The sequence below is a fragment of the Lepus europaeus genome, chromosome 12 (genome assembly GCF_033115175.1).
Source record: "Lepus europaeus isolate LE1 chromosome 12, mLepTim1.pri, whole genome shotgun sequence".
Classification (NCBI taxonomy): domain Eukaryota; kingdom Metazoa; phylum Chordata; class Mammalia; order Lagomorpha; family Leporidae; genus Lepus; species Lepus europaeus.
Window position 1 is genome coordinate 3,207,971 of NC_084838.1, and position 27,778 is coordinate 3,235,748.

General features: G+C 50.0%; 1 protein-coding gene across 6 annotated transcripts in view; it reads left to right on the top strand.

Annotated features, from left to right (window-relative positions):
• Nucleotides 1-27,778, top strand: part of SETX (senataxin) — a 67,235-nt gene that overhangs the window by 30,699 nt on the left and 8,758 nt on the right. For 4 of the 6 annotated variants that reach the window (XM_062207323.1, XM_062207324.1, XM_062207325.1 and 1 more), the window contains 12 exons: nt 5,002-5,175; nt 7,877-8,109; nt 9,101-9,268; nt 9,767-9,923; nt 14,300-14,401; nt 14,592-14,707; nt 15,632-15,703; nt 21,569-21,718; nt 23,189-23,296; nt 25,285-25,472; nt 26,326-26,418; nt 27,100-27,264. In XM_062207323.1, coding sequence (XP_062063307.1) covers nt 5,002-5,175; nt 7,877-8,109; nt 9,101-9,268; nt 9,767-9,923; nt 14,300-14,401; nt 14,592-14,707; nt 15,632-15,703; nt 21,569-21,718; nt 23,189-23,296; nt 25,285-25,472; nt 26,326-26,418; nt 27,100-27,264 — 1,726 coding nt within the window. Of the gene's footprint in view, nt 1-5,001; nt 5,176-7,876; nt 8,110-9,100; nt 9,269-9,766; nt 9,924-14,299; nt 14,402-14,591; nt 14,708-15,631; nt 15,704-19,789; nt 19,966-21,568; nt 21,719-23,188; nt 23,297-25,284; nt 25,473-26,325; nt 26,419-27,099; nt 27,265-27,778 lie in introns of those variants that run through there. The other 2 variants (XM_062207321.1, XM_062207326.1) reach the window with 2 other exon arrangements.

A 27,778-nucleotide genomic window follows, 5' to 3' on the forward strand; every position in this document is an offset into this window, starting at 1 on the left:
GGCGCAGCAGGTTAACGCCTTGGCCTGAAGCGCCAGCATCCCGTATGGGTGCCGGTTCAAGACCCGTCTGCTCCACTTCCTGTCCAGCTCTCTGCTGTGGCCTGGGAAAGCAGTGGAGGATGTCCCAAGTCCTTGGGCCCCTGCACCCATGTGGGAGCCAGCAAGAAGCTCCTGGCTTCGGACCGGCGCAGCTCCGGCCGTTGCAGCCAACTGGGGAGTGAACCATCAGATGGAAGACCTCTCTCTCTCTCTCTCTCTCTCTGCCTCTCCCCTCTCTGTATAACTCTGACTTCCAAATAAATAAATTAATTAAAAAAAAAAAAATGAAGAGGCCTTCAGAGACTGCACCCAGGGCAGCCTCCGCCGCACACACAGATCGCAGACTCCCGGGAAGAGCACGGGGCCTAGGCTCAGCCTTGAGTCAGTGCGCCGCTCGTCCCGGGAGAGAGCTGTCGGAAATGTGCGGTTCCCAGGCGCCAGCCGTCAAGGAGAGCAAGTCCGCTGTGTTCTTCACGTGCTCTTAGGAACGCTGCTGCTGTGGTCAGTATGCATCTCTTAGCGCTTTTTTTTTTTTTTTAAGATTTTTTAATTTATTTGACAGGTAGAGTTACAGACAGTGAGAGAAAGGTCTTCCTTCCATTGGTTCACCCTCCAAATGGCCGCTACAGCCGGTGCTGCGCCGATCCTAAGCCAGGAGCCAGGTGTTTCTCCTGGTCTCCCATGCGGGTGCAGGGTCCTGGTCTCCCATGCAGGTGCAGGGGCCCAAGCACCTGGGCCATCCTCCACTGCCCTCCCAGGCCACAGCAGAGAGCTGGACTGGAAGAGGGGCAACCAGGACTAGAAACTGGCACCCACATGGCATGCCAGCGCTGCAGGCAGAGGATTAGCCAAGTGAGCCACGGCGCTGGGCCCCCTCTTAATACTTTTGTGAGAGTGTTCTTGTAGATCTGTGTCCAGAAGTGGATCATGCAGTCTCTTCTTTCTTTTCTTTCTTTTTTCTTTTTTTAATATTTATTTATTTGAAAGAGTTACAGAGAAAGAGAGAGAGAGAGCGAGCTTCCATCTACTGACTTACTCCCCAAATTGCCACAATGGCCAGAACTGGGCTGGTCCAAAGCCAGGAGCTTATTCTGGGTCTCCCACATGGGTGCAGGGGCCCAAGCACTTGAACTGTCCTCTGCTGCTTTCCCAGGTGTGTTAGCAGGGAGCTGGATCATAAGTGGAGCAGTCATCACTCACATGGGATGCCAGCACTGCAGGCAGCAGCTTAACCCGCAATGCTATAACGCAGATCCTCATTTTAATATTTATTTTTTAATTGCACTAGTTCATGTGTCTTTTTTTTTTTTAAACATTTTTTAAAGAAGATTTATTTGAAAGGCAGAGTTACAGAGACTGAGGCAGAGAGAGAGAGGTCTTCAGTCTGCTAGTTCACTCTCCAAACGGCCGTAATAGCTGGAGCTGGGCTGATCCGAAGCCAGGAGCCTGGAGCTTCCTCCGGGTCTCCCAAGTGGGTGCAGGGGCCCAAGGACTTGGGCCATCTTCTACTGCTTTCTCAGGCCACAGCAGAGAGCTGGATTGGAAGTGGAGCAGCCGGGACTTGAACAAGTGCACATATGGGATGCTAGCACTGCAGGCAGCTGTTTTACCCGCTGTGCCACAGCACTGGCCCCTTTTAACCTTATTTTTAAAGATTTACTTATTTGAAGGGCTGGTTCACTCTCCAAATGGTTGCAATGGCCGTAGCTGCACCCATCCGAAGGTGGGAGCTGGGAGCTTCTTCCGGGGCTCCCATGTGGGTGCAGGGGCCCAAGCAGTTGGGCCACCTTCCACTGCTTTCCCAGGTGTATTAGAAGGGAGCTGGAATGGAAGTAGAGCAGCCAGGTCTCAAACCGGTGCCCATGTGGATGCCAGCGCCACAAGTAGCGGCTTAGCCTTCTGTGCCACAGCGCTGGCTGCTCAGTATCTCTGTGTTTCAGACCACTGCAGTTGCCTTCTGGTTGACTCCTGGGCTGTTTGGCCAAACCCTACTGGCATTTGGGAACTTCATTAAGCTGTGTCCTCTGCCAAGATGTTCCGGATACATCAGAGTACTTTCTGTCTCAAATCTGGACTTGCAGCTGTTTAAGGAGCATGGTATCTTTTAGTTGAAGATGGTATTTAAAAAAAAAAAATAGTGATATTCTGTTAAATAATATACCTAAACAGAAATTCAGGAAGGTTGAAAACGATTGGAAAAAATCCTTTAAGTTGCAAGGCCAGCTAAGAACTTGTTGAATCATGTTAATACCAGACTAAAAAGTCATTAAGGCAGAAAGCGTGATTGAGATTACAAAGGTAACATTTCATATTTCAGTTTAGTAGAAGGTAGACCGTTCTGAATGCCTATGTACATAATATGCAAAGACAAGACTGATAGAACTAGGATGTACTTTAAAAATTAGTTATTGGAGAGCCAGAGAGCAAGCTCCCTCCCACTGCTACAGCTGGCTCTGGGCCATGTGGGAGCTGGAAGTCAGGCGCTCCGTCCAGGCCTCGCCCGTGGGCTGCAGGAGCCCAGTTACTTGAGCCGTTACCATTGCCTCCCAGGATCTGCCCTAGCAGAACCCTGGAGTCGGGGGCCAGAGCTGGGAATGGAGTACGCGGACCCCAGTGTGGGACACCGCCTGCTCCGACAGTATTCTTCATAACGTGTATGATTTTTTGAACCATTAAATCAACAACAATGGATAAATGCAGACCTTAACATGAAATACAATAGAAACACATGAACCTAATTATACATTGAAGTATTTAATCCACAGGAGTACTTTTAGAACACACTTACCCTGATTGTATAACCTTAGTGAGATGTAGTCTGAAAACTAGAGTAGCCAAGATGTACTTATGAGATGTGTTGTTGCCCCAGTAATTCTTAAATTGTTTTATGTATTGTGAGGTAGAACAAGCGTGGAGTGAACGGATAGTGGTAGGAACAAGGTTCTGTTAGAGGGGACGAGACAGCGGGGAGATGCGGTGAAGATCCCTCGGGCGCTGGGTTTGAGTTGGAAGAATTAACTTCATTTTGTAATAACTTCAGACTTTTTTTTTTTGAGATTTTTTTTTTAGAGATTTATCTATTTATTTGGAAGTCAGAATTACACAGAGGAGTGGCAGAGAGAAAGAGAGGTCTTCCATCCACTGGTTCACTCCCCAGTTGGCCACAACAGCTGGAGCTGCACCGATCCGGAGCCAGGAGCTTCCTTCAGGTCTCCCAGTGGGTGCAGGGGCCCAAGCACTTGGGCCATCTTCTACTACTTACCCAGGCCACAGCAGAGAGCTGGATCGGAAGTGGAGCAGCCAGGACTTGAACTGGCGCCCATATGGGATGCTGCCACTGTAGGCAGTAGCTTTACCCGCTACACTACAGCTTCGGTCCTATGAAAATGATTAAAAACCAGAATGGGGAGTGTGCGTTTGGCCTGGTGGTTGAGATGCTCACGTCCTACCTCAGAATGCCTGGTGTGGTTCCTGTCTGGCTGCGGGCACCCCGTGTTTAGGTTCCTGTCATCCACAGGGAGACTGGCGTAGCTACAGGTGTGGGGAATGAAGCCGTGGATGGCAGCTTGCTCTTTCTGCCTCTCAAATAGACGCTCAAGGATAGAAAATACATAGCTGTTCTTCAGTACAATTAACTTTATCTGTTTGGCTTTGTAGCAGATTTTAAGAAAACCTTTTTTTTTTTTTAAAGATTTTTTATTTATTTATTTGAGAGGTAGAGTTAACAGACAGAAAAGTCTTCCGTCCGTTGGTTCACTCCCCGATGGCTGCAATGGTCAGAGCTGTGCCAATCTGAAGCCAGGAGCTTCCTCCCAGTCTCCACGTGGGTGCAGACCATAGCAGAGAGCTGGGTTGGAAGAGGAGCAGCTGGGACTTGAACCGGCACCTATATGGGATGCTGGCACGGCAGGCAGAGGATTAACCTACACCACAGCGCTGGCCCCAAGAAAACCCTTTTTTTTTTTTTTTTTTTAATAATTTTGCTTGAGAGAGTTACAGAAAGAGGGACAGAGACCGTCCATCCACTAGGTCACTCCCCAGGTGGCAGTACAGCCAGTGCTGAGCCAGGCTGAAGTCAGGAGCCAGGAATTCATCTGGGTCTCCCATGTGGGTGGCAGGGCCCAAACACTTAGGCCATTAGTAGGAAGCTGGATCAGAAGCAGAGTAGTGAGGACATGAACCCAGCTCTGCAGGCAGTGGCTTTACCCACTGTGGCACAGTGCTGGCCCCAGAAAACGTTTCTAGTGTCTTAACGTGAGAGCTAGAGAGGCAGGACAGAATGAGCTCCTTTTTGCTGGTTCATTCCCCAAATGCCCACAACCGTTGGAACTGGGCAGGCCAAGACCAGGAGCCAGGAAGTCAATCGAGGTCTCCCACATGGTTGGTAGGGACCCAGCCACTTGAACTGTGCCCTGCTGTCCATGAGGGGGTGCATTTCCAGGAAGCTGGGTAGGGAGCTGGAGCTCCACACTGCATGTGTGGAGCTGGGACACAGGTGTCTGAACTGCTAGGCCAGAGGCATGTCCTGATAGTTGAAGTTTTTGATCAAGCAACATTATCGTGTTTATAAAGTCCACTAGGCTGTATACTTTTTTTTTTTTTTTTTGACAGGCAGAGTTAGAGAGAAAGGTCTTCCTTCCATTGGTTTACCCCCCAAAATGGCTGCTATGGTCGGCGCTGTGCCGATCTGAAGCCAGGAGCCAGGTGCTTCCTCCTGGTCTCCCAAGCACTTGGGCCATCCTCCACTGCCTTTCTGGGCCACAGCAGAGAGCTGGACTGGAAGAGGAGCAACTGGGACTAGAACCCGGAGTACCGGCGCCACAGGTGGAGGATTAGCCTAGTGAGCTGCGGCGCCGGCCGGCTGTATACTTTTGAATTTAGTGCAGTGGTTTAATTTCTTTTAAATTAATCTTACTTAAAATTATTCTGTTAGTGTTATGTAAATGCTGACTTGTTTCATAGTTTATCTAGAGGAATGTGAACTGGCTAAGCAGCTTCACCCGAAGGAAAATGATTTGGTGTTTTTGGTTCCTGAACGACTAAATGGAGAGAAGAGAGATGCGGAGAGAAGTCGCGTGCAGGATCTCTGTGAATATCACTGCGGCTATGTTCATAAATTTCGTCGCACTTCAGTCAGTAAGTAAATGAATAGTAGGTGGTGAAACATTTGTTGGGTACAAGCTCGTCCTCTTGTTTCCCTCTGAGCTGTGCCTCTCAGCCCGGCCTGTACTGTACGCTTAGCAGAGAAGTGTGTCCTGTGTGGCTTGTTTGCCACGCAGAGTTCCTTTTCTAGCTTTCTAAACTCACATGGAAAAGGCTCCGTTTTTATTGCTTTTAGAAGCTTTTTGTAAAATGTCCTCTTTGGTGTGCTCTTTCATTTATCATTGCATTTGTTAAAATTTGCAAACTCATCTGTTTTGTGGCTAATTACTCCTGAGAAGACCAAGCATAAAACTTAGGGTAAGGCAGCCTGGGGAATCCACTCTCTGCCTCACGTCTGTCCACTGTGTTACAGACTTCTCTCCTGAAGGTGGCGCAGCACCCAAAGTAACGTTCCCTTGAGCTGCACAGCACCTGCTGTGTGTCAGGGTGGCTCGTCCTGCTCTGCACACTTGTGATCTCCCCAAGCCCTGTAAGCAGTGGGCATTAGTCCTTACTCATCAAAAAGCTATAGCTCAGGGACATTAAGTGATCTGTTCAAGGTTGTCACCCATGGTAAGTGGTCAGCCTAAAATTTAAAACTACTTTTGTATGACTGTGAAGTGCACGTTCCTTCATGTCGGCTTGGTTTTGACTTTGTCAGTTACATGAAGGACCTGATTTCACTGTTCTTTCTCCGCTTGTGTCACACCTTGAATGGATCAACAGCGCTCCTCAGACCTCAGCCCTGGGCTTGCGAGAGCAGGTGTGCCACGTTTGTGTGTGGTCAGGGCTCCGGTTTTGGGTGGAACGCAGGAGCCTCCCAACAGAGACGTCTGGCTTAGTCTGTGGTTTTGGCCATTGTTGATGACGATGTTTGCAGACACGTGTTTCTAGATGATCTGCGCTACTCGTGTATCAGCACTGTCAATGTCTCCATCTGAGATCTGTTAGACGCTTTAAACTGGCTGGCCCAACACGGAAGACCTGATTGTCTGTGTGACACCTGCTCCTCCCTCAGTGTTTGCCATCTCCATGAGTGAGGTCTCCGCTCATCAGCTGCCCAGTCCAGGAACCTTGGGATCATCCATGGCGCGCTCTCCCGTACCCCACAAAGGGTTGGGAACCTTTTTTCTGCCAAGGCTGTTTATAACATCATTCAGAGACCACACAAAATTATCAGCTGGAGAACTGGCCCCTGGGGATTTACTGAATGTTGAGTCCCTGTGGTCGCCTTGGCAGGGCTAGCCCCGGGGACTTTGTTCTCCATGTAGGATGTCCCCACCCTGGGCCACATCTACTTACCAGCAAATGCTGCAGATGTGAGATCCAGTCTCCGCTCTGTGCCCTTCAGTGGCCTCTGCTTGCGTCTGTGCTTTGCAGTTGAAGTGTGTTCTGTGTTCTGCCTTGGGGCTTTTCCCCCGGCTCGGGATAGTGCTCCGCAGAGCCCTGTAAAACACAGCTCTATTTTATTGTCTGATCTCACACTCCCTACTTTTCCTTCAGTGACATTACCATCTCCCTATTTCTGTCTTTTTTTTTTTTAAAGATTTATTTATTTTATTTGAAAGGCAAGGTTACAGAGAGCCAGAGGCAAGGAGAGAAGTCTTCCATCTGCTGGTTCACTCCCCAAATGGCTGCAATAGCCAGAGATGGGCTGATCCAAAGCCAGGAGCCATGAGATTCTTCTGAGTCCTCCATGCATGTGCAGGGACCCAAGGCCTTGGGCCATCTTCTACTGGTTTCCCTAGGCCATAGTCGAGAGCTGGATTTGAAGTGGAGCAGTCGGGACCTGAACCAGCGCCGATATGGGATGCCGGCAGTGCAGGTGGCAGCTTTACCCACTGAGCCACAGTTCCGGCTCCACCATCTCCCTGTTTCTAAAATGCTTCTGGCCCGTCTCTGCCTCATGGTCCTTACAGTTGCTGAGTCTCTGCCTGTAGCACTCTTTTCCCTGATAAAGGCATAGCTTAGTCCCCTTCCTTCAAATCTCTGCTCAAATATATATATATATATATATATATATATATATATATATATATATATATATATAGACAGGCAGAGTGGATAGTGAGAGAGAGAGACAGAAAGGTCTTCCTTTTTGCCGTTGGTTCACCCTCCAGTGGCTGCTGCGGCCGGCGCATCTCGCTGAGCCGAAGCCAGGAGCTTCTCCTGGTCTCCCATGTGGGTGCAGGGCCCAAGGACTTGGGCCATCCTCCACTGCCTTCCTGGGCCATAGCAGAGAGCTGGCCTGGAAGAGGGGCAACCGGGACAGAATCCGGTGCCCTAACTGGGACTAGAACGCCGTGTGCCGGTGCCGCAAGGCGGAGGATTAGCCTGTTGAGCCATGGCGCCGGCCCTCTGCTCAAATATTGTCTCATCAGGAAGCCCTGCCCTGGCCAGCCTGTCTGTCTGCACCCCCATCACTTTTGCACCCCGCTCTGTGTGTCTGCTTTCTTGCCAGCACTTACCACCACCTGATACGTGTGGTCCTCTGCCTCCATCATCTAGAAAATCAGATCTCTGGAGGACAGACGTGCCTGGCTGTCAGGAAACAGTCCGTAAATGTTTGCTGCATGAACTGTTTAAATCATGCATCATACAAAGAGCAAGGGATAAGATTCAGTGAAGAACTTTTAAAACTGGACAGCATTGTTCACTGGTAACTGAATCTGCTTTTTCTCCTTCTTGGTGATAGTGCGTAATGGGAAAGCTGAGTGTTCCCTTTGCATCCAGACTCAAGAGAATTTGCCGGCCAACTTAAATGAACTTGTGAGGTGTGTTGTGATCAGTTCTCTCGTAACTACACAAAGGAAGCTGAAAGCTATGTCTCTGCTGAGTGGTGGGAACCAACTGGCCAGAGCCGTTCTGAATCCAGAGCCCATGAACTTTTGTGCAAAAGATGGGCTGACTACGTCATCGGAGAGAATTGTGAGTGGTGATCGTGTGATGTGAGAAAAAGTCAGCAAGTTTTGTGTCGGGATGTTAGTTTTATACTTGTGGCTGTGGTATATCTGCAGCAAAGACGGGTTCACATCGGCGCGTAGTGGTGTTCCGTGTACATGTACTTTAGTTTTGCAAAGTGTGTAATTAGATTATCAGCTGACCTCAGGACAAAGAACAGTACAGTAAATACTTGAAGTTACACTGGAAGAGCAACTTTAAAACGTTAGATCAGCGTCCTGTTGAAATGTTCAGTCGTCGATCTGCGTTCAGGAATGATACAGAATTGATTGATGTTGTGAATGCTGTTGTGAAAGATGAGGTTTTCATCGTGTGTGAACATAGATTTTTCAGCATAAAGAGGTATACATGCTAGGGAATTAACACAGTGAACAGCAAAAGGAGACTGGTACTCGAGCCTTGACTGTGTGCGAGCACTGTGGAGGGCATTATTTCAGCCCACTCGCACCTTTTACGGAATCCCAAACACCCTGAGTGACCCTGAAGCTGGGAGACGTTGGGTTTGGGGACCTAGCTTGTAGGGGAAACTGGAGTTCTCCGACCTGACGCTGGGGCCCACACCTTCGTCACTGCCTCACACTGGGTTAGGAAAGAAGTGATCTTAGGATGTTTTTACTAAGGTGAGAATTGACCAAAATGAAAAAAAGAATAAAGAGATTAATGTGATTTATTTGTAATTATATTTGTAAGAACCATAAACCAAAATAGGAGGATTTGTAAGTAGGTTGTAGCCAGCCATTCGTAAATAATTGAAGCTAGCTAATAACTAATTAGCCTTCTTCCCAGTGGTGAAAGTTGTTCCTAGAGTAAAGATCTTTGGAGGGTGTTACCCGCTCACATGAACCAAACCTTGTGTCTGTGACACAGGCTGGAAGAAACTCAAATGAATGTTTTTCATTGTCTTCTCTTGTCATGTCACTGCAAAAACACCTCATTGTCAAAAATTATTTTGCTATAGCTTGCTCACTTAAAAGATTTCAATGAAGACCAAAAGAAAGCAATAGAAACTGCGTACAGCATGGTGAAACACTCACCGTCAGTTGCCAAAATCTGTTTGATTCATGGACCACCTGGAACAGGAAAATCAAAAACTATTGTTGGCCTCCTGTACTGCTTGCTGACGGAGGTAGGTGTGCGTGAGGGCTGGGTGCTGTTAAGCAGTGCTTTGTCTTCCTTGACTTGAATTAATTGGCGTGTGAACATTAAAGCGCTTCTCCTTTTCACGTTTGCTGTGCGTAACTGTTGTTGGAGAAAGGGCTGGCAGAGGGGGAAGGGGGGTGGTGTGAAGCTCAGAGGACAGCAAACACTTCTTGTGTGAAGCAGTCTCCGGGCTGGCAGGGTGGCCCCTGAATTCACTGTGGGTCACCTGCAGTCCCGAGACACCATCCTGTGCTCCTGGGCTGCCATTTGGTTGCGGAGTGTTGGCTGGTTAAGCAGGTGGTCGGGTAAAACTCGGCAGTCAAAGTGTTAGGCCAGATTAATGTCAATGTAAGATGTAGGATGTAGATGACTTTGTTAACTTTAATTGTTTATGGGCACTTTTGACCATACCTGGAAATAGAGAAAAGCCGTACAGTTCTGTAATAGAGCTCATCAGTGTTTGTGTGTGTGTGGCAAATTGTAGAACCAGAAGAAGGGACACCCAGGTGAAAATTTCAATGCCAAAATCAAGCAGAACCGCGTCCTTGTGTGCGCGCCTTCCAATGCAGCTGTGGATGAGCTTATGAAGAAGATAATCCTCGAGTTCAAGGAAAAGTGTAAAGACAAGAAGAATCCTTTGGGTATGATGCTTACATGCCTTTTTTTTTTTTTTTTTCCTCTAAGATTTATTTTATTACTTATTTGAAAGAGTTAAACAGAGAGAGAAGGAAAGGCAGAGAGAGAGGTCTTCCATCCCCTGGTTCACTCCCCAATTGGCCACAATGGCTGGAGCTGTGCCCATATGAAGCCAGGAGCCAGGAGCTTCTTTCAGGTCTCCTTGGGCCATCTTCTACTGCTTTCCCAGGCCACAGCAGAGAGCTGGATCGGAAGTGGAGCAGCTAGGACTAGAACCAGTGCCCATATGGGATGCTGGCACTTCAGGCAGTGGCTTTACCCAGTACACCACAGTGCCGACCCCATGTTTTCTTTATTGCACCCCTGGGTCAGGGACAGCCGCTGCAGATCCAGTCATCACATTCACCAAGCACGGGAAGAGACAAAGCAGGGGCAAGGGGAATACACTGCCCGCAGATGCTGCCCGGTAGCACCTCTGCTTATTTCTGGTTGGCCAGAACTCAGTGACCACACCCAGTTACAGATCAGTCTGGGATGTGTCATCTCTCTCTGTCTCTCTCTCTCTCTCTCTCTCTCTCTTTTTAAGATTTTATTTATTTATTTGAAAGGTAGTTACAGAGAGGAGAGACAGAAAGGTCTTCCATCCACTGGTTCACTCCCCAAATGGCCACAGTGACCAAGGCTAAGCTAGGCCAAAGCTGGGAGTCAGGAGCTTTTTCCAGGTCTCCCACATGGGTGCAGGGGCCCAAGCACTTGGGCCACTTTCTGCTGCTTTCCCATAGCAGGGAGCTGGATCAGAAGTGGAGCAGCCGGGACTCAAACCGGTGCCCATATGGGATGCCAGCACTGCAGGCTGGGGCTTTAACCCGCCGGCCCCAGTTACACAGACTTTGAAAATGATTTGAGTATCTTGTGTAAGCTTATCTGTTCTTTGAAGGTTCATTTGTTATTAGTATTTTATATTTTACATTTCTTTTTCTTCTTCTTTTTTTTTTTTTTTTAACAGGCAGAGTGGATAGGGAGAGAGAGAGACAGAAAGGTCTTCCTTTTTGCCATTGGTTCACCCTCTAATGGCCGCTGCGGCCGGCTCATCGCGCTGATCCGAAGCCAGGAGCCAGGTGCTTCTCCTGGTCTCCCATGCGGGTGCAGGGCCCAAGCACTTGGGCCATCCTCCACTGCCTTCCTGGGCCATAGCAGAGAGCTGGCCTGGAAGAGGGGCAACCGGGATAGAATCCGGCGCCCCAACCGGTACTAGAACCCGGTGTGCTGGCGCCGCAAGGTGGAGGATTAGCCTGTTAAGCCAGGGTGCCAGCCTAAATTTCTTTTTTTAAACAGAATCAGTAAGTTTTTATCTACTGTGTAAAGTTCTTTTTTTTTTAAGATTTATTTATTTGAAAGTCAGAGTTACAGAGAGAGAGAGAGAGGTCTCCCAGAGCTGGATCGGAAGAGGAGCAGCCAGGACTCGAACCAGTGCCCTTATGAGATGCCGGCGCTTCAGGCCAGGGTGTTAACCCACTGAGCCACAGCGCTGGCCCCATGTGTAAAGTTCTTTAATAGCTTTAAACCTGTTTGAGTTTTCTAGTGTTGAGAAAGTATTGGGAATACAAAATTTTCAAGGTAATTTTCTAGTTTGCCTTATGTTTTTTCATTACATATTGGCATAAAGTTGTTCTTGTTAGTCTCATTAAAAACCTCAACCTAGAGACTGGCGCTGTGGTGTGGTAGACTAAGCCTCTGCCTGCAGTGCCAGAATCCCATATGGGCTCCAGTTCATGTCCCAGCCGCTCCTCTTCTGATCCAGCTCTCAGCTGATAGCCTGGGAAGGGAGTGGAAGGTGGCCTAAGTGCTTGGGTCCCTGCAAAAAGCTCCTGGCTTCTGATCCGCTCAGCTCTGGGCTTTGCAACCATCTGGGGAGTAAACCAGAGGATAAAAGACCTCCCTCTCTGCCTCTCGAATAAATAAATAAAAATCCTTTTTTAAAAAAATGGAATTTCTCCCTTGTTAAAAAAAGAAAAAAACCTCCCCCATACGTGTGGTTGGGTCCCACTCTTCCCTGTCCCATGCGTTTATTCCCGAAAGCTGCCTGGGCACTGTCCTGTTGTTGGAAAGTCCCAGAAGAGCCCAGGCCAGGATAGGTGATGTTCTGGATCCTGCCAGCATCCTTTGCCTTCTAGTGGACATTAAAATTGAAGACCTCAGAATAGGAATTTCCATATTATTGAAATGATGGTTTTGCCAATATAGATGTGTTAAAACTCATAAAATTGCAGGTTTTTAATATTTTTAAAAATGTTTATTTATTTGAAAGGGTTAGAGGGAGAGACAGAGATAGCTTCCATGTGCTAGTTCACTCCTCACGTGGACCAGACTTTGAATCCAGGAGCCAGGCGCTTCCTTCTGGTCTCCCACACAGGTGCAGGGCCCACGCGCTTGGGCCATCCTCTGCTGCCTGCTCAGGCTCATTAACAGGGAGCTGGAGCAGAAGTGGAGCAGCCGGGACTCGAACCAACACCCACACGGGGTGCTGGCGCTGCAGGCAGGGGCTTCACTGCTTCCCACAACGCTGGCCCCAAGTTAACTATTTTTGAATTTCAGCATTTTACTCAGTGTAAATTATACCTCAGTAGTGCTGCCTGAAAGAACAGCTTACGCCTGAGTGCCTGGACGCGTGCTGCCCCCACGCTCTGGCCGCTCCGGGGCTCTCGGGCCCAATTCCCAGCCTGCCGTTCTGGCCCCTAGGAATTTCTCTTCTGTTGCCACTAGCTCACCCTCCGGTAAAGGATGCCGTCAGAGTTGAGGGAGGGTCTGCTCTGTTCCGTGGTGAGTGCCTGGTCATCACATCTGCTTTGCTGGTGGAAACAAGTGGGTTAAGCAGGCTTGAAACCCTGAAGTAAATATTGTTCAGAGACGATGGCCTCCGATTCTCCTAGTTCGGGAGAACGGGCTGAAGTGGGTCCACACTGGGCCGCAGACAGCTGTGTAGATAAGCCGCTCATCCACAGTCAGCCTGTGCTTACAGAACTTCCCACGTGCTGGCCACTGCCCCAGGCAGTGTCCAAAACAAAGCCTTATTCTTAGGGGACTTCATATTCGGTGGAAGGGGAGGGCAGGATGGGGTAAGTGCTGATACAACTTGGCACAGTTGCTGTAAGTTAGCCTAGTGATGCAACAAAAACTTTGAGATGAAATGCTGGAGTGGTGACCTGAAAGGAAAATGTGGTTGATGAAAGAGCGGAAGTGATGGTTTTAATTCTAGGACTTGTTACCCAGAGTGTGGGTCATCTTGTGTCCTTAGATTCTGGAGCATCCGTGTGGTGTGGGGCGTGGGGCACTTACAGTGAGTGCCCTGCCGAGGATTTGACGGCCAATCAGATTCTCCTTTGGAAATCCAAATATGTGTTAATATGTAAAAGTCCTTTAAATATTCATGGCTAAGAAAAGTCCTTTTTTTTTTTTTTAAAGTTTATTTTCATTTTATTTGAAAGGCAGAGAGAGAACTTCTGTCTGCTGTGCTCACAGGTGCCTGCAACAGCCAGGCTGGGCCACACTGAAGCCAGGAGCCAGGAGCTCCATCTGGGTCTCCCATGTCGGCAGCAGGGCACAGGCACTGAAGCCGTCGCCTGCTGCCTTCCCAGGGTCCTAGGAGGAAGCTGGATTGGAAGTGGAGGAGCTGGGACTCCCCTTACTGCCGCAGGGATGTGGGCACCTCTCTGTGCCACAGCACCTGCCCTAGTATGTGGACACTCCTCAGTCTGTTTTCCGCAGAACACCATGGCAAAATAGATTTGGGAAATGGTAAGTTAAAGCAGCTTGGGGGGTGGATGCTGTGGGTTCGGCCACCACTTAGACACCCGCATTATGTGTCAGAGTGATGACTCCCACCCTGCCCCTCCACTTCCATCTGGCTCCCTGCTAGTGCACCTGGGAGGCAGTGGGTGATGATCTAAGCACTTGGCTTCCTGCCGCCTCTGTGGGAGACCCAGGGGGAGTTCCCGGCTCCTGGCTTCAGCCTGGCTATTGCAGGCATTTGGAGAGCTGAACCAGCAAATAGAAGATCTCTCTCTGTCTTTCCCTGTCTCTCTGCCTTTCAAACAAACAAGTCAGTCAGTCCTTTAGAAAAGAAGTATAATAGAACCTCTGCTCTGCTCTGTACATGTGATCCTGAAAGCTTTGGACAGGTGGAAGTGATAAGCGCTCGCCATAGTGTTGTTAGGAAGAGTGTTTGAGCTAATGTGTGAGAAAGCTCTGGTCCCAGGTGGCCGGTTCATGCCAGCCCCTTTCTCTGGTTGGTAATGTATTTGCTTAGGAATGGGCATTCTGTGTGGAGACAAGGTTTGCTAGCAGTGTCCTTACAACCTTTAAGTGTGGTTTTTATCAACAGGAAACTGTGGCGATATCAATTTAGTGAGACTGGGTCCTGAAAAGTCCATTAACAATGAGGTCCTGAGGTTCAGTTTGGACAGCCAAGTTAACCACAGGATGAGTAAGTACCGAATATGTCATGTTCCAGTGTTTTCTGTTTCTTTTTGTGGGGTAAAAGTGAGATGGATACTAAGGGTAATTTGGAGACCCTAGAAATACTCTAGTTCTGGGAACTAGTTTTACTTCTTGCTGTGTTTGCAGGTGTGTTTGTTAGAATTTGCATGCAATTTTTAAATTTTTATTTTTATTAGAGAAAGACTTGCCTTCTCATGTTCAGGAGATGCATAGAAGAAAAGAGATTCTGGACCGTCAGCTAGATGAACTTTCCCGCCAGCGAGCCTTGTGCCGAGGAGGACGGGAAATACAGGTATCCTAACGTTTCTCCGTGAATGTTCTGTAAATAAGAACTTCAGAGCTCGTGCGGGCGCACAAGCCAGTCGCTGAGCACCGGATGTTATTCTTTGATGGGACGGTGTAATCTGTGTATAGAAGTGGACACTGCAGTGCAGCCTTACGGGAGGGGTTAGCATTTTTCTTTTTGGGAAGGGCAGAGTAGTAAATGTCTTAGGCATTCCAAGACCATATGGGTGGCTCTGCTGTGGCCTGCGAGCAGCCATCAGTAATATACAGACAAATGGATGTGGCTGTGTTCCAATAAAACTTTATTTACAAAAGCAGATGGTGTATTACATTTGGCCCATACGTTAAAACTACACCGAATTTATTAGGTATCTTTCAAGTACAAGTTAAAGAAACCCAGTTCCAATTAGTTTCTACAGGGAATTCCCTGATTCCTACCTGGGAAATCCGTGAGTAGATTGCCTCTGGCGTGACTTGGTCCAGACACTCGCCTGAATTTTGTGCTTCAGCCCTTTGTTCTCCAGAAGACAGATGCCAGCACTCCTGGGCTCCACCGTCCCAGGTTGGAGGCCCCAGAGCAGGCCTCTTCCCAGCAAGGACTCTGATTAGGTCTGGGGTGGGCAAGCAGGCCTAATCCACATTTTTAAGGAGTGGTTCACGATTTGATAGGCAGGCCTGTGCGATGTGCTCACCACAGAGGCCAGGGTGGGGTGAGTGACCACCTCGTTTGAATCAGTGGCGGCGTGGTGCTGCAGGGGATTGAAAGCTAAGTAGAAACACGGAGCGCAGCACCCTCGGCAGAACTGGGTCCTACACAGGTGTGCGGAGAGTGTCAGGACCGCACTGGCAGAGAGGACACAGGCGCAGTCTGCTGGGAAGCACTTTCAAATACTTGATTTGCCTTTAATGGTAGCATTCTAATTTTTTCCAGAGGCAAGAGTTAGATCAAGAAATTGTCAGAGTTTCAAAAGAAAGGCAGGAACTTGCTTCTAAAATTAAAGAGGTAAGTGGTTCACCTGTAGAATTTTCTTGAATTTTTTTTCTTTCTTTTTTAATTCTCTTTTTAGAATAACAAAAAGTATTCTACTAAAACGAGATTTTGGAAGTTCCCAGACAAGCCATACAAAACGGGTAATCCACAGTTGACAGCAGACTCACAGCGGTATGGGTGAGGGTGGGAGGTTTTTGTTTTTTTAATCCCATTTTGCTTCAAACCATTCAGCTAGTCCATCTGCAGAGTGCACAGACTGGGCCAGGGTGCATCCTGAAGAACTGCTTGTCCGCTTTCAGCCAGTACCAGCAGATCACCACACGGGGGCGCAGGATCCCATGAAAGTAAAATACAGCCACCTTCATTCACTGTGGGCTTTCATTCTGTAGTATTGCTAAGACTCTGTCCATTAAATGCAAAAACAAAGTTGACAGAGTGATGCATACTTGATAGTTGATGATGAGGCTGACTTAAATGTTCATAGCTCACAGCCTGGTCTGTGCTTGGGCTTGAATGGTCTTCCGGTGTTCTGCTACATCATTTGCTAACAGAGCTTAACAGAGGTTGGCGCCACAGCAGAACTGTGCGGGTCCATGGCTCTGGGGACCATTTACCTTCCGAAACACCTAAATGTGCTCTTCCCAGCTTGTCTACATCGGGGGACAAATGCTGGTCATGAAATGTGCTGTGGGGGCTGCGATTGGGTGTTCTGGGTGCAGTAGTTCAAGTGTAGAAGTCCCTCCCTCAACCAGGGAGTCTGGGGAGCCAGCATTGTTCTCGTCTGGTTCTGCTTGAGTGCCAGGCACAAGTTCTGCCAGCAATGCTCAGTCTAACTTTTTATTCCTTTTTTTTTTTTTTTTTTAAGATTTAGTTATTTATCGGATTGGCAGAGTTACAGACAGGTCTTCCATCCACTGGTTCACTCCCCAGATGGCCGCAATGGCCAGAGCTGGCCTGATCCAAAGCCAGGAGCCAGGAGCTTCTTCTGGGTCTACCACATGGGTGCAGGGGCCCAAGCACTTGGGCCGTCTTCTACTGCTTTCCCAGGCTGTTAGCAGGGAGCTGGATTAGAAGTGGAGCAGCAGGGACTCCAGCCAGCACCCACACAGGATGCCGGCACTGCAGGTGGAAGCTTAGCCTATTCCGCCACAGCGGGTTAAAAAAAGGATTATTTTACTTATTTGAGAGTCAGTTACAGAGAGCGAGCCAGCTTGCATCTGCTGGTTCAGTCCCCAAGTGGCTGCGACGGCCAGGGCTCAGCCGGGCACACCCAGGAGCTTCTTCCAGGTCGCCCATGGGGGTGCAGGGGTGCACGCACTGGGCCATCGTGAGCTATTCTCCCGGGACGTTAGCAGGGAGCTGGGGAGCAGCCAGCACCAACTTTACCACTTTACCCCGCCCCCAACCCCTGATTTCTGTTTTCTTTTAAAAATTCAATTATGAAATAATTCAGGCAATCCATGGCTTTTGTCCAACTGTGTTATGAAAAATTAGATATAACTATGCAAGTAGAGAATGGTAGAATAATTACTTTTTTTTTGCTTTAATGTAAGAATTTTTTAAAAAAGATTTATTTTATTTTAAAGGCAGAGTTATAGAGAGAGAAGGAGAGACAGAGACTAAGAGAGAGAGATCTTCCATCTGCTGGTTCACTTGTCAGCTGGCCGCAGCGGCCAGGGCTGGACAAAGCCAGGAGCCAGGAGCTTCATCCTGGTCTCCACGTGGGCGGCAGGGACGCAGGACTTGGGCCGTCTTCCGCTACTTTTCCAGGCACATCAGCACAGAGCTGGCTTGGAAGTAGAGCAGCCAGAACTCTAACTCGTGCCCACATGGGATGCCGGCACTGCGGGCAGTGGTTGAACCCACGGCGCCACAGCCTGCGCCGAGAATGGATTCTTGTCGCCATCTTGGCTAAGACGTGATCATGACTTGTCTTTTCCCTATTTCAGGTCTGGGGCAGGGAGTAGGAAAAGCGTCGCACAGGAGCGGTTTGCTCTCTCACCCGCTGAAGCAGCAGTTAAGACACTCCAGAGGGACAGCTAGTGAAAACTGGTTGTGGGTGTTTCCCTGACTGAAGGAAAAGCACGTGTGAGGGGGGCCTTCCAGTGCCGCTGTCTTGGGGTGGTGGGGTTCGGCATGAGGAAATAGAGCGCTTCGGCTGCCGTTTGGCTCCGAGCTGAGCTCCGTGCTCTTGTGCTTGACCGTGAGCAGAAGGGGCCAGGTGCCTTCACAGTCTGAGATGCTCAGGGCCCTCCTGGGGCGGGCCAGCACTGTGTAGAACCTACACACATCCTCCCTTACGCCGGGTTTTTTTTTTTTTTTTTTTTAATAAACTTATGTTTTCATTCCATTTTTTCCATGAATTTTAAAAAATTTTTAGCATTTATTTATTTAAAATGCAGAGCAACAAGGGGGAGATATCTTCCCCCTGCTGGTACACTCCCCAAATGTCTACAACAGCCAGGTCTCGCTAGGCCAACACCAGAAGCCCAGAACTCCATCCTGGTCTCCCATGTGGGTGGCAGGGGCCCAACTTAAGCCAGTGTCTGCTGCCTCTGGGCCCTTCAGCGGAAGCTGGGTCGCAGTCGGATCCCCAGGACTGAGAGTCAGCACTCCACCGTGCTGTGCACAGTGCTGGCCCTCTCCCCTATTCTTCAAATCGTGTCTAGAGTACTTTTTTTTTTTTTTTTTAATTTATTTGAAAGTCAGTTACAGAGAGAGAAAGAGAGGTCTTCCACCTGCTAGTTCACTCTCCAGTTGGCCACAATGGCCGGAGCTGCCCCGATCCCAACCGAGCTTCTTCCGGGTCTCCCACGTGGGTGCAGGACTTGGGCCATCCTCCACTGCTTTCCCAGGCCACAGCAGAGAGCTGGATCGGAAGTGGAGCAGCTGGGCCTGGAACTGGCGCCCATATGGGATGGTGGCGCTGTGGGCAATGGCCTCACCTGCCACGCCTCAGTGCTGCCCCCCCAGATTACTTTTAATACTGAGTACAGTGTGAGTGCCACGTGCATAGTTTGTGTGTGTGTCTTCCAGGGCGTAATGACAACAGAGTCTCTCTGTGGTCAGTGCAGATGGTGGTTCCCCCCCCACACCCCAAGTATCTTCAGTGAGTAGTTGGTTAAATCCATGAATGCAGAACTGTGATAGAGAGCTGTCTACAGCGTCCCGCTGTCCCGCGGGTGTGCAGGTGTCTACAGCGTCCCGCTGTCCCGCGGGTGTGCAGGTGCCTCCAGCGTCCCCACTGCCCCGCGGGTGTGCAGGTGTCTACAGCGTCCCACTGTCCCGCGGGTGTGCAGGTGCCTACAGCGTCCCCGCTGTCCCGCGGGTGTGCAGGTGCCTACAGCGTCCCCGCTGTCCCGCGGGTGTGCAGGTCCCAGTCAGTCGGGGTCGGAGTGGGTGAGGCTCAGATGTTAGGCCGCAGCCTCCGTCAGATCAGGCGTGAGGCCGGTGACCACCAGCTCAGTCGCTAGTGCTTTTGGATTGAGGTGTTTCTTTTCGTTTATTACTAGTCTGCTGTAGGTGGCTGAACAAATGTAGTTAAATCAGTTTAATGCATATTTCCATTAGCTGTTTGCATAAAATTGTGAAACCTTTTTATTAAAATATTAAGCTGAGCTCAAAGTGAATCTCCCCAAATCCGGAGGGGAAGTCCACGTTCACGGGTGCTGTGCTTCCTGCCACTCAGGGCCACTGAATGCGTCACAGCTGGCGGCTGGGAGCAGAGCCCTGACCGAGTGGCTCTGACCTGTGGCCAAGGGAGGATCACGGTTGCCACCTTGCTCCCGGATCTCAGCCACATGCCGTCAAGCGCTGGGTTGAGCTGATCTGTGCAGAGAGGAGTCTGGTGCATCTTCGTAGCAGAAATAGGGAAACTGAGTCTTTGAGAAGAGGAGCAGTTCGTTCACTAATTGGAGCACCGTGGCAGTGTAGACGTTGTGTGGTGTCACTCACGTTGGGTTCCACCACATTGTCACATTTATAGAAGTTCATTTCTCAGGGCTGGCGCTGTGGTGTAGTGGGCTAAGCCACTGCCTGCAGCACCAGCATCCCACGTGAACACCGGTTTGAGTCCCAGCTGCTCCTCTTCCAATCCAGCTCTCTGCTCTGGCCTGGGAAAGCAGTGGAAGACGGCCCAAGTGCGTGGGCCCTCCACCCATGTGGGAGACCCGAAGGAAGCTCCCGGCTCCTGGCTCCAGATCAGCCCATCTCCAGCCATTGCGGCCATTTGGGGAATGAATCAGCCAATGGAAGATCTCTCTGTCTCTCCCTCTCTCCCTCTCTGTAACTCTGCCTTAAAAATAAATAAAAAATAAGTTTGTTTTTTTTAAAGTTGACTTTTCTTATTGTATCTTTCAGCTTTTCAGAACTTTAACTCAGATACCTGAGAGGGGCTCTTCAGAAAGAAAGTTTACTCAGCTTATAGTTCTGGGGGTTCCTAAGCCTACAGTCTGGTGGCCCCTTGGTCAGGAATCTGGGGAGGCCAGAGAGTGGCAGGCTGATCACATGGTGAGCCAGGACGCAGACAGAAGAGCTGTGCCAGATGTGGCCTTGTATCACCAAGCCTTCAGGAGAGCCACCTCCAAGGGCATGCCCCAATGACCCAAAGGCTCCGCTAGGGGTGAGGACGCCTGCTCCCGTCTCAGTGCCTGGCTCCTGCACCCAGCTCTGCTCCAGGCTCCAGTTTCCTGCTAACGCAGACCCTGGAAGGCGGCAGTCATGGCTCAGGTGGTTGGGTTCCTGCCACCTATGGGGGAGACCTGGGTTGATTCTGGCTCTGGCTTTGGCCCCAGCCAGAGGCCGTTATGGGCGTCTGGGGAGTGGAGTGGGTGGAAGCGCGCTCCTGCTGTCTCTCCTCTCTCCTGTGTCTCTGCCTTTTAAAAGACCTCCCTCCAGGCCCACCCTCCAGATGTCATCATCAGATCAAGTCTGCACTGCTTAGTGCATAAGTCGCTAACATTAGTCTGTTAACCGGGGCCGGCACCTGCAGTGCCAGCATCCCATATGGGCATTGGTTCGAGACCCGGCTTCTCCACTTCGATCCAACTCTCTGCTGTGGACTGGGAAAGCAGTAGAAGATGGTCCAGGTCCTTGGGCCCCTGCACTCGCATGGGAGACCCGGAAGAAGCTCCTGGCTTCTGGCTTTGGATTGGCGCAGCTCCAGCTGTTGGCAGCCAATTGGGGAGTGAACCAATGGATGGAAGAGCCCCCCCACCCCCCGCCTCTCCGAACTTCTCTCTCTGTGTAACTCTGACTTTTAAATAAATAAATAAATATTAGAAAAAAAAATCTGTTAACCATCAGCATTACTCTTTGGGGCTTCAACAACTGCAGTAGACTGTGGGGAGCCAAACAGACTGTAACACTGGAGATAGAAAGCTTATCAGATTCACAGGCATTTTTGTTGGTACGAGCTTTATAAAAAAATCACAAAATATACTTAAAAATGACAAAAGTATGCATTTGGGGGGGAAAAGCCATTATAATCCATAAACTGTACTTTGGAAAATGGAATTTACTAAATAAAAGTTTAAAAAAAAAAGTATGCATTTGAGCGTAGTTCCAACCCTGTTTTTACTCATAGTCACTACACAACTGGAGATTATTTTCATTGAGACACCTCGCTGTGTGTATCCTCCTGCAGAAAGACTGTCAATCTGCTTTAACACACGGAAGCCTAGGTAGTTGTTCACTGCACTTACACTGTGCTCTCAGACTGCAGGCACGGGGTTTGCTGGTTCCTGGTTGTCCTGAAAGCCTGAGCCGGTTTCCTGATTGCAGTTTCCGCCTCTTACCAACAGAGCTGTGCATCACATGATGAATGTGGCTGTCAGGAGTTCATGTGCAAGTGAAAATGTGTTTTGTTTGTTCCCGTAGGTTCAAGGGCGCCCCCAGAAAACACAGAACATCATCATCTTGGAGTCGCACGTCATCTGCTGCACGCTGAGCACCAGCGGTGGCCTGCTGCTCGAGTCGGCTTTCCGTGGCCAGGGCGGGGTCCCCTTCAGCTGTGTCATCGTTGATGAGGTCAGTGAGTCGGAACCGTAGCTGCTGAGGTGCTGAAAGCAAGGGTTTATCACACCTGATCTTCCCGTGGCACGCCACGTGTGTTCTTGGGTTGAAATATGCCTCTGGGGGGCCAGCGCTGTGGCACAGCGGGTTAACACCCTGGCCTGAAGTGCCGGCATCCCATATGGGTGCCAGTTCTAGTCCTGGCTGCTCCTCTTTGATCCAGCTCTCTGCTACAGCCTGGGGAAGCAGTTGAAGATGGCCCAAGTCCTTGGGCCAGGGCCCCTGCACCCATATGGGAGACCTGGAAGAGGCTCCTGGCTCCTGGCTTTGGATTGGTGCAACTCTAGCCATTGTGGCCATCTGGGGAGTGAACCAGCGATGGAAGACCTTTCTCTCTGTCTTTGCTCTCTCTGTAACTCTATCTTCCAAATAAATAAAATAAATCGTTTTTTTAAAAAAAGAAAGAAATATGCTTCTGATGACCTGCTGTTGTTAAAATTGCTTTTGCAGTGTTGGGACTGCAGTCTGAATGATTCCTGATTGTTTGTAACGAAATCGCTGCTAAATGGTTCTCCTTCTCTGGGGAATATGGCTGGTTACCCTTTGAAGCAGTTTTGTGTTTGTTTGTTTTGAATTAAAAAGAGGGAGACGGAGAGAAATATGGAGAAATGAGTGTCTTCCGGTCCACTGATCACTCCCCAGATGCCTGCCATGGTCTGGGCTGGGATAGGCCAAGCCAGGAGCCAGGTCACCCGCAGGCCGGAGCCATCCCCTGCCCCTGCTGCCTCAGATGGTGCCCCTCAGCGGGAAGCTGGAGGTGGAGTGGAGCCGAGACGCGGACGAGGCCCTCGGTGGTGGCGTCTCCCACCTGGAGGCAGTCTGTGCCACGGTGCTGCCAGGGAGCATCCTCTCCTGCTGCTTCCATCACCGAGGAAGCCGTCACTGGCCACTGACTGTGCCAGAATTTAGGGCAGAAGACAAACCCAGGAGGTCCAGGTCTATAAATGTGTGCAACTATGTGTTAATTTAAAAAACTCAAAAGTAATTGAAAAGAAATACCTGTCCACTAGCCTGAAAGAACAGAAGCAGCGGAAATGGTGAAGATGGAGAAATGTTGTTGACCTGAAGACCCTCCTGAGTCTTGAGGCCTGCTGAGGGACCAGGAGCGGGGGAAGTGCACGCACAGACACGCGGCACAGAGACCGCCGCAGGAGGAGCCTTCTGCCTTGTGGCTCCCGGGGTGGCTGACTCCAGAAGACCTGTTTGATGTGTGCTTTCAGCCAGTTGAGGAGATTGTGGTGCTGGTGTTCTGCTTTGTTTTCTGATCAGAGGAAGCCTTTACTGATCCTTGGTGCAGAAGGAGAGTTGTGATACTTTTCTGTCTGATCAGAACTTGAATGAGTTAGATAGATCCTGTGCGGCTGAGTTAATGGGCAGGATGCTGAAGACTCTTCCCCCCCCCCCCCCCCCCCGCTCTCCCCCCAGGCTGGGCAGTCCTGTGAAGTGGAGACCCTCACGCCGCTCATCCATCGCTGCAATAAGCTGATCCTTGTCGGGGACCCGAAGCAGCTCCCGCCCACCGTCATCTCCATGGTGAGCTCTCGCGACGCCTCGCTGCCGGGTGCAAGGGGCTTGATTTGTTCTTTGTCCCGAAGGAGGGTGTGTTTCTCGGGTCGTCGTCTGTCATCTGCACGGAAAACTAAGGAGTCAGCAAGGAGGGGAAGCGCTGTTTGGGTCATTTTTTTTTAAGATTTATTTATTTTTATTTGAAAGAGTTACACAGAGAGAGGAGAGGCAGAGAGGTCTTCATCCGCTGGTTCACCCCAATTGGCCGCAACGGCCAGAGCTGCGCCGATCCAAAGCCAGGAGCCAGGAGCTTCTTCTGGGTCTCCCACCCTGGTGCAGGGGCCCAAGGACTTGGGCCATCTTCTACTGGTTTCCCAGGCCATAGCAGAGAGCTAAATCAGAAGTGGAGCAGCTGGGACTAGAACCCGTGTCCATATGGGATGCCGGCGCTTCAGGCCAGGGTGTTAGCCCACTGTGCTACAGCACCGGCCCCAGCACTGTTTGGGTCTTAGTAAGTATAAGTCTCTGAAGACGCCCCTTAGTTGCTGGTTGTGCGTCAGGGATGGAGGCGTAGATGGATCAGGTGCCTGTGTGCCAGGCCTGCCCCGGGGGAGGCCCTGTGCAGACACTGTAAGGGCTGTGCCTGGTTTATTTCAACAGCACAAACATCAGAGATTGAAGGCATAGCAGAGAACCCCAGCCTCCTGGTTGTATCAGATGGGTGCACACTAGGGGCAGCACTGTAAAGAGAAAAGGGCAGGTTGGGGCCTGCGTTGTGATGCAGTGGGTTAAGCCACTGAGTCAGAGCTGACTCAGGTCTGGGCTGCTTTGTGCCCTAGAAGTCCATGCACCTGGGAAGGCAGTGGACGATGACCCAAGTGTTGGGGCCCCTGCCATCCATGTGGATGGAGTTCTTGGCTCCTGGCTTCAGCCTGGCCCAGTCCCAGCTCTCGGTGCCATTTGAGGAGTGAACCAATGGATGGGAGATCTGTGTGTGCTCTCTGTCACTGTGCCTTTCGTATACATATCACACACACACACACACAACCACTGATTTAGGAAGGAAGGCCTTTTTTCTCAGGTTGTGAAATAGGCTTGTTTAGACTTTGCACATCTTTGGAACCCGTATCCTCAGCATCACTCACGAAGATTCTGTCACGTGTTCAGAGCACGTTTGACCTTAGATTCTGTAAGAAGAATCTTTGTGAGTCTGATGCCAGCGTGGAGAAGTGTGCAGGGACAGCTTTCTTCCTGTGGGTGAGGGCGCTGTGTCTCACGTTGGGTTTGAGATGAGAGCCTGCGTACGCCACGGCGTCTGCTCTGTGTGGATGTGGATGGAGACACCGTCTGCAGAAGGCTCGCCGACAGTGCCATGCACTATTCTGCTCGCGAGAGTGTGACTAGACGTAGTTTGTTAAAATCTGTTAATTTCTTTCTTTCTTACTGTGCTTTTCAGATTCTTTTCTGTTGGCATCAACGTAGCATTCACAGCATCCCGTCTCTTTGATAAGCAGGGTGTGGGCTTTAAGTAACAGGGAGGTACTGGAAGTTACATGATTGGTCCATGGCTTTTTTTTTTTTTTTTTTAAGATTTTTTAATTTATTTATTTGAGAGGTAGAGTTAACAGTGAGAGAGAGAGAGAAAGGTCTTCCATCCGTTGGTTCACTCCTCAATGGCTGCAACGGCCAGAGCTGCGCCAGTCCAAAGCCAGGAGCTTCTTCCGGGTTTCCCATGTGGGTGCAGGGATCCAAGCACTTGGACCATCTTCCACTGCCTTCCCAGGCCACAGCAGAGAGCTGGATAAGAAAAGGAGCAGCCAGGACTAGGTGGAGGATTACCCTACTGCGCCATGGTGCCGGCCCCCGATCGGTGGCTTTGACAGTCAGGGTCAGAAACATCTCCTTCCTCGGAGTCTGATTTTGTAGTAGACTTAAGCCGCTTAAGCCTTGCCATTGTGATAGTGGGGAAGTCGAACTGAATTCCTTGAGATTCTCACTTTGCTCTCCCGTGTCAGAAGGCACAGGAGTACGGCTACGACCAGTCGATGATGGCTCGCTTCTACAAGCTGCTGGAGGAGAACGTGGAGCGCAGCAGGATGGGCCGGCTGCCCGTGCTGCAGCTCACCGTCCAGTACCGCATGCACCCGGACATATGCCTCTTCCCCTCTAACTACGTGTACAACAGGAGCTTGAAGACAAACAGGTGGGTGTGCTCGCTGCCTGGCGGATTCCACGTGAGGAGAGCCGTCCCTCTGTCTGCTCGAGTCCTGATCAGACGCTTTAACGATCGTCTGATTAGAAAAGCCACATTGGCTCGGCAAATGCAAGGGAAGAGCGATGACTCCTAGTCACACAGCCCGAAACAGTCACCGTGTGCCTTTTGTGTATGTGCTTCCAGTCCTTTTTATTTTTTTAAGATTCATTTATTTGAAAGGCAGAGTTACACAGAGAAGGAGAGGTGGAGGTGGGTGGGTGGGAGAGGGAGAGAGAGAGAGAGGTCTTCCACCCATTGGTTCACTCCCCAGATGGCTGTAATGGCTGGAACTGCACTGATCCGGAGCCAGGAGCTTCTTCCTTGGTCTCCCACATGGGTGCAGAGGTCCAAGGACTTGGGCCATCTTCCGCTGCTTTCCCAGGCCATAGCAGAGAGCTGGATCGGAAGAGGAGCAGCCAGGTCTCGAACCCGTGCCCATATGGGATGCCAGCACTGCAGGCCATGGCTTTACCCGCTACGCCACAGCATCGGCACCCCCAGTCCTTTTGAAACAAGTGGACCACCCTCTGCTTAATTATTTTATGACTTTTTTAACTTATAGGTAATTTTTCATTCATAGATTTTTATATTTTAATTACGTAGGTCGTTCTCCCCAGCACTAGAAGAGAAATGCAGTGTTTTGTTTCTTTCCCTGATGTACAAATATAAAGGAATGCCTCTCCTTCCCTCTTAGCCTTCCCCAGCTCCCTCCTCCCACAGAGGAAAGCAGTAGTGATAATAGTGATAATAGATAATAATATCTGATGACTTACATTTGGAATGGTGGCTGATTTTTTTATAGACTGACTGAGACCAACCGGTGTTCATCAGACTGGCCGTTTCAACCTTACCTCGTGTTCGATGTCGGGGATGGTTCCGAGAGACGGGATAACGAGTACGTTGCTCTCCTCCGTCCCCAGGGTCGGCCCAAATCCGTCATTTCCTGTTCAGATCTATATGTGCGTCACTGGGAAGTGACTGAGGGAGGGTGGGGACGTAGCTGCCGGCTTGTCTCCGAGTCAGGAGAGCGGGTACTGAGCGGGCAGATGCTTGCCCCGGTGTCGTCACGTGTTGGATCGGGGTGGCGGTGAGGAGCGTGTAACCTGGGAGGGGAGTTGAGGGCAGGAGGTGACGTCACAGGGTTCAGCTCTGGTGGCCTTGCTCACGTTCAGTCTGTGTCACGTGGTCCGCGTGGCCATTGCAGGCACTTCAGGGAAGGGGCACAGCTCAAACACTGTCGGTGTTTGGAAGCCAGTAAGTCCTTAATTCATGTCAGCTGGGTATCCATTCTGACTGCTACAAGTCCGCTCTTACTATTGCTGTCCCTCGTATAACAGATGTAGTTGCTGCCTCAAATTCTGTTGCCTCCAAACTCTGTTCTCCGTGCAACTTGGAGTTTTTTCAGTTACCTTGCGTTTGTTCATGTGTGTGTTCGTATGTGTGCCTTTAATGGTCGCCTTGAGGCCATGAAACCCCTCTGCCTGCTCCTGTACTGGGGTGGGGGCAGAGCCACCCAGTGGGACTTCGCAGTTGGACTGCTGTTAATTTGGTATGTTTTCTTCTCTGTCTTATGTAGCTCATATGTAAATATCCAAGAAATAAAATTGGTGATGGAGATAATTAAGCTTATTAAAGACAAAAGAAGGGACATCACCTTCCGAAACATCGGCATAATAACCCACTACAAGGCTCAGAAGACGATGATTCAGAAGGACCTGGACAAAGAGTTTGATAGGAAAGGGTGAGGCCTTCTTACAGCTGTTCGCAGCTCTTCTGTGGGGTGGAGGGGAAGAAGGAAAGGGTCCTCAAGTGGGAATGTGGCACAAGGGGACGTATGTACAGGGGACGTATGTACAGGGGACGTATGTACAGGGGACGTATGTACGTACGTGCAGTGTTCATCTGAATGACAATGGCAGAGGTAGTGAAGGCACATTCTACTTTGAGTAAATCATTTAACCCTTTCACTACCTTTGTGTATAAATTGAAGATTTTATTTTATTTATTTATTTTTGACAAGCAGAGTTAGCCAATGAGAGAGAAACAGAAAGAAAGGTCTTCCTTTTCTGTTGGTTCACCCCCAGATGGCTGCTATGGCCGGCACGCTGCGCCGATCCGAAGCCAGGAGCCAGGAGCCAGGTGCTTCCTCCTGGTCTCCCATGGGGTGCAGGGCCCAAGGACCTGGGCCATCCTCCACTGCCTTCCCGGGCCACAGCAGGGAGCTGGCCTGGAAGAGGGGCAACCGGGACAGAATC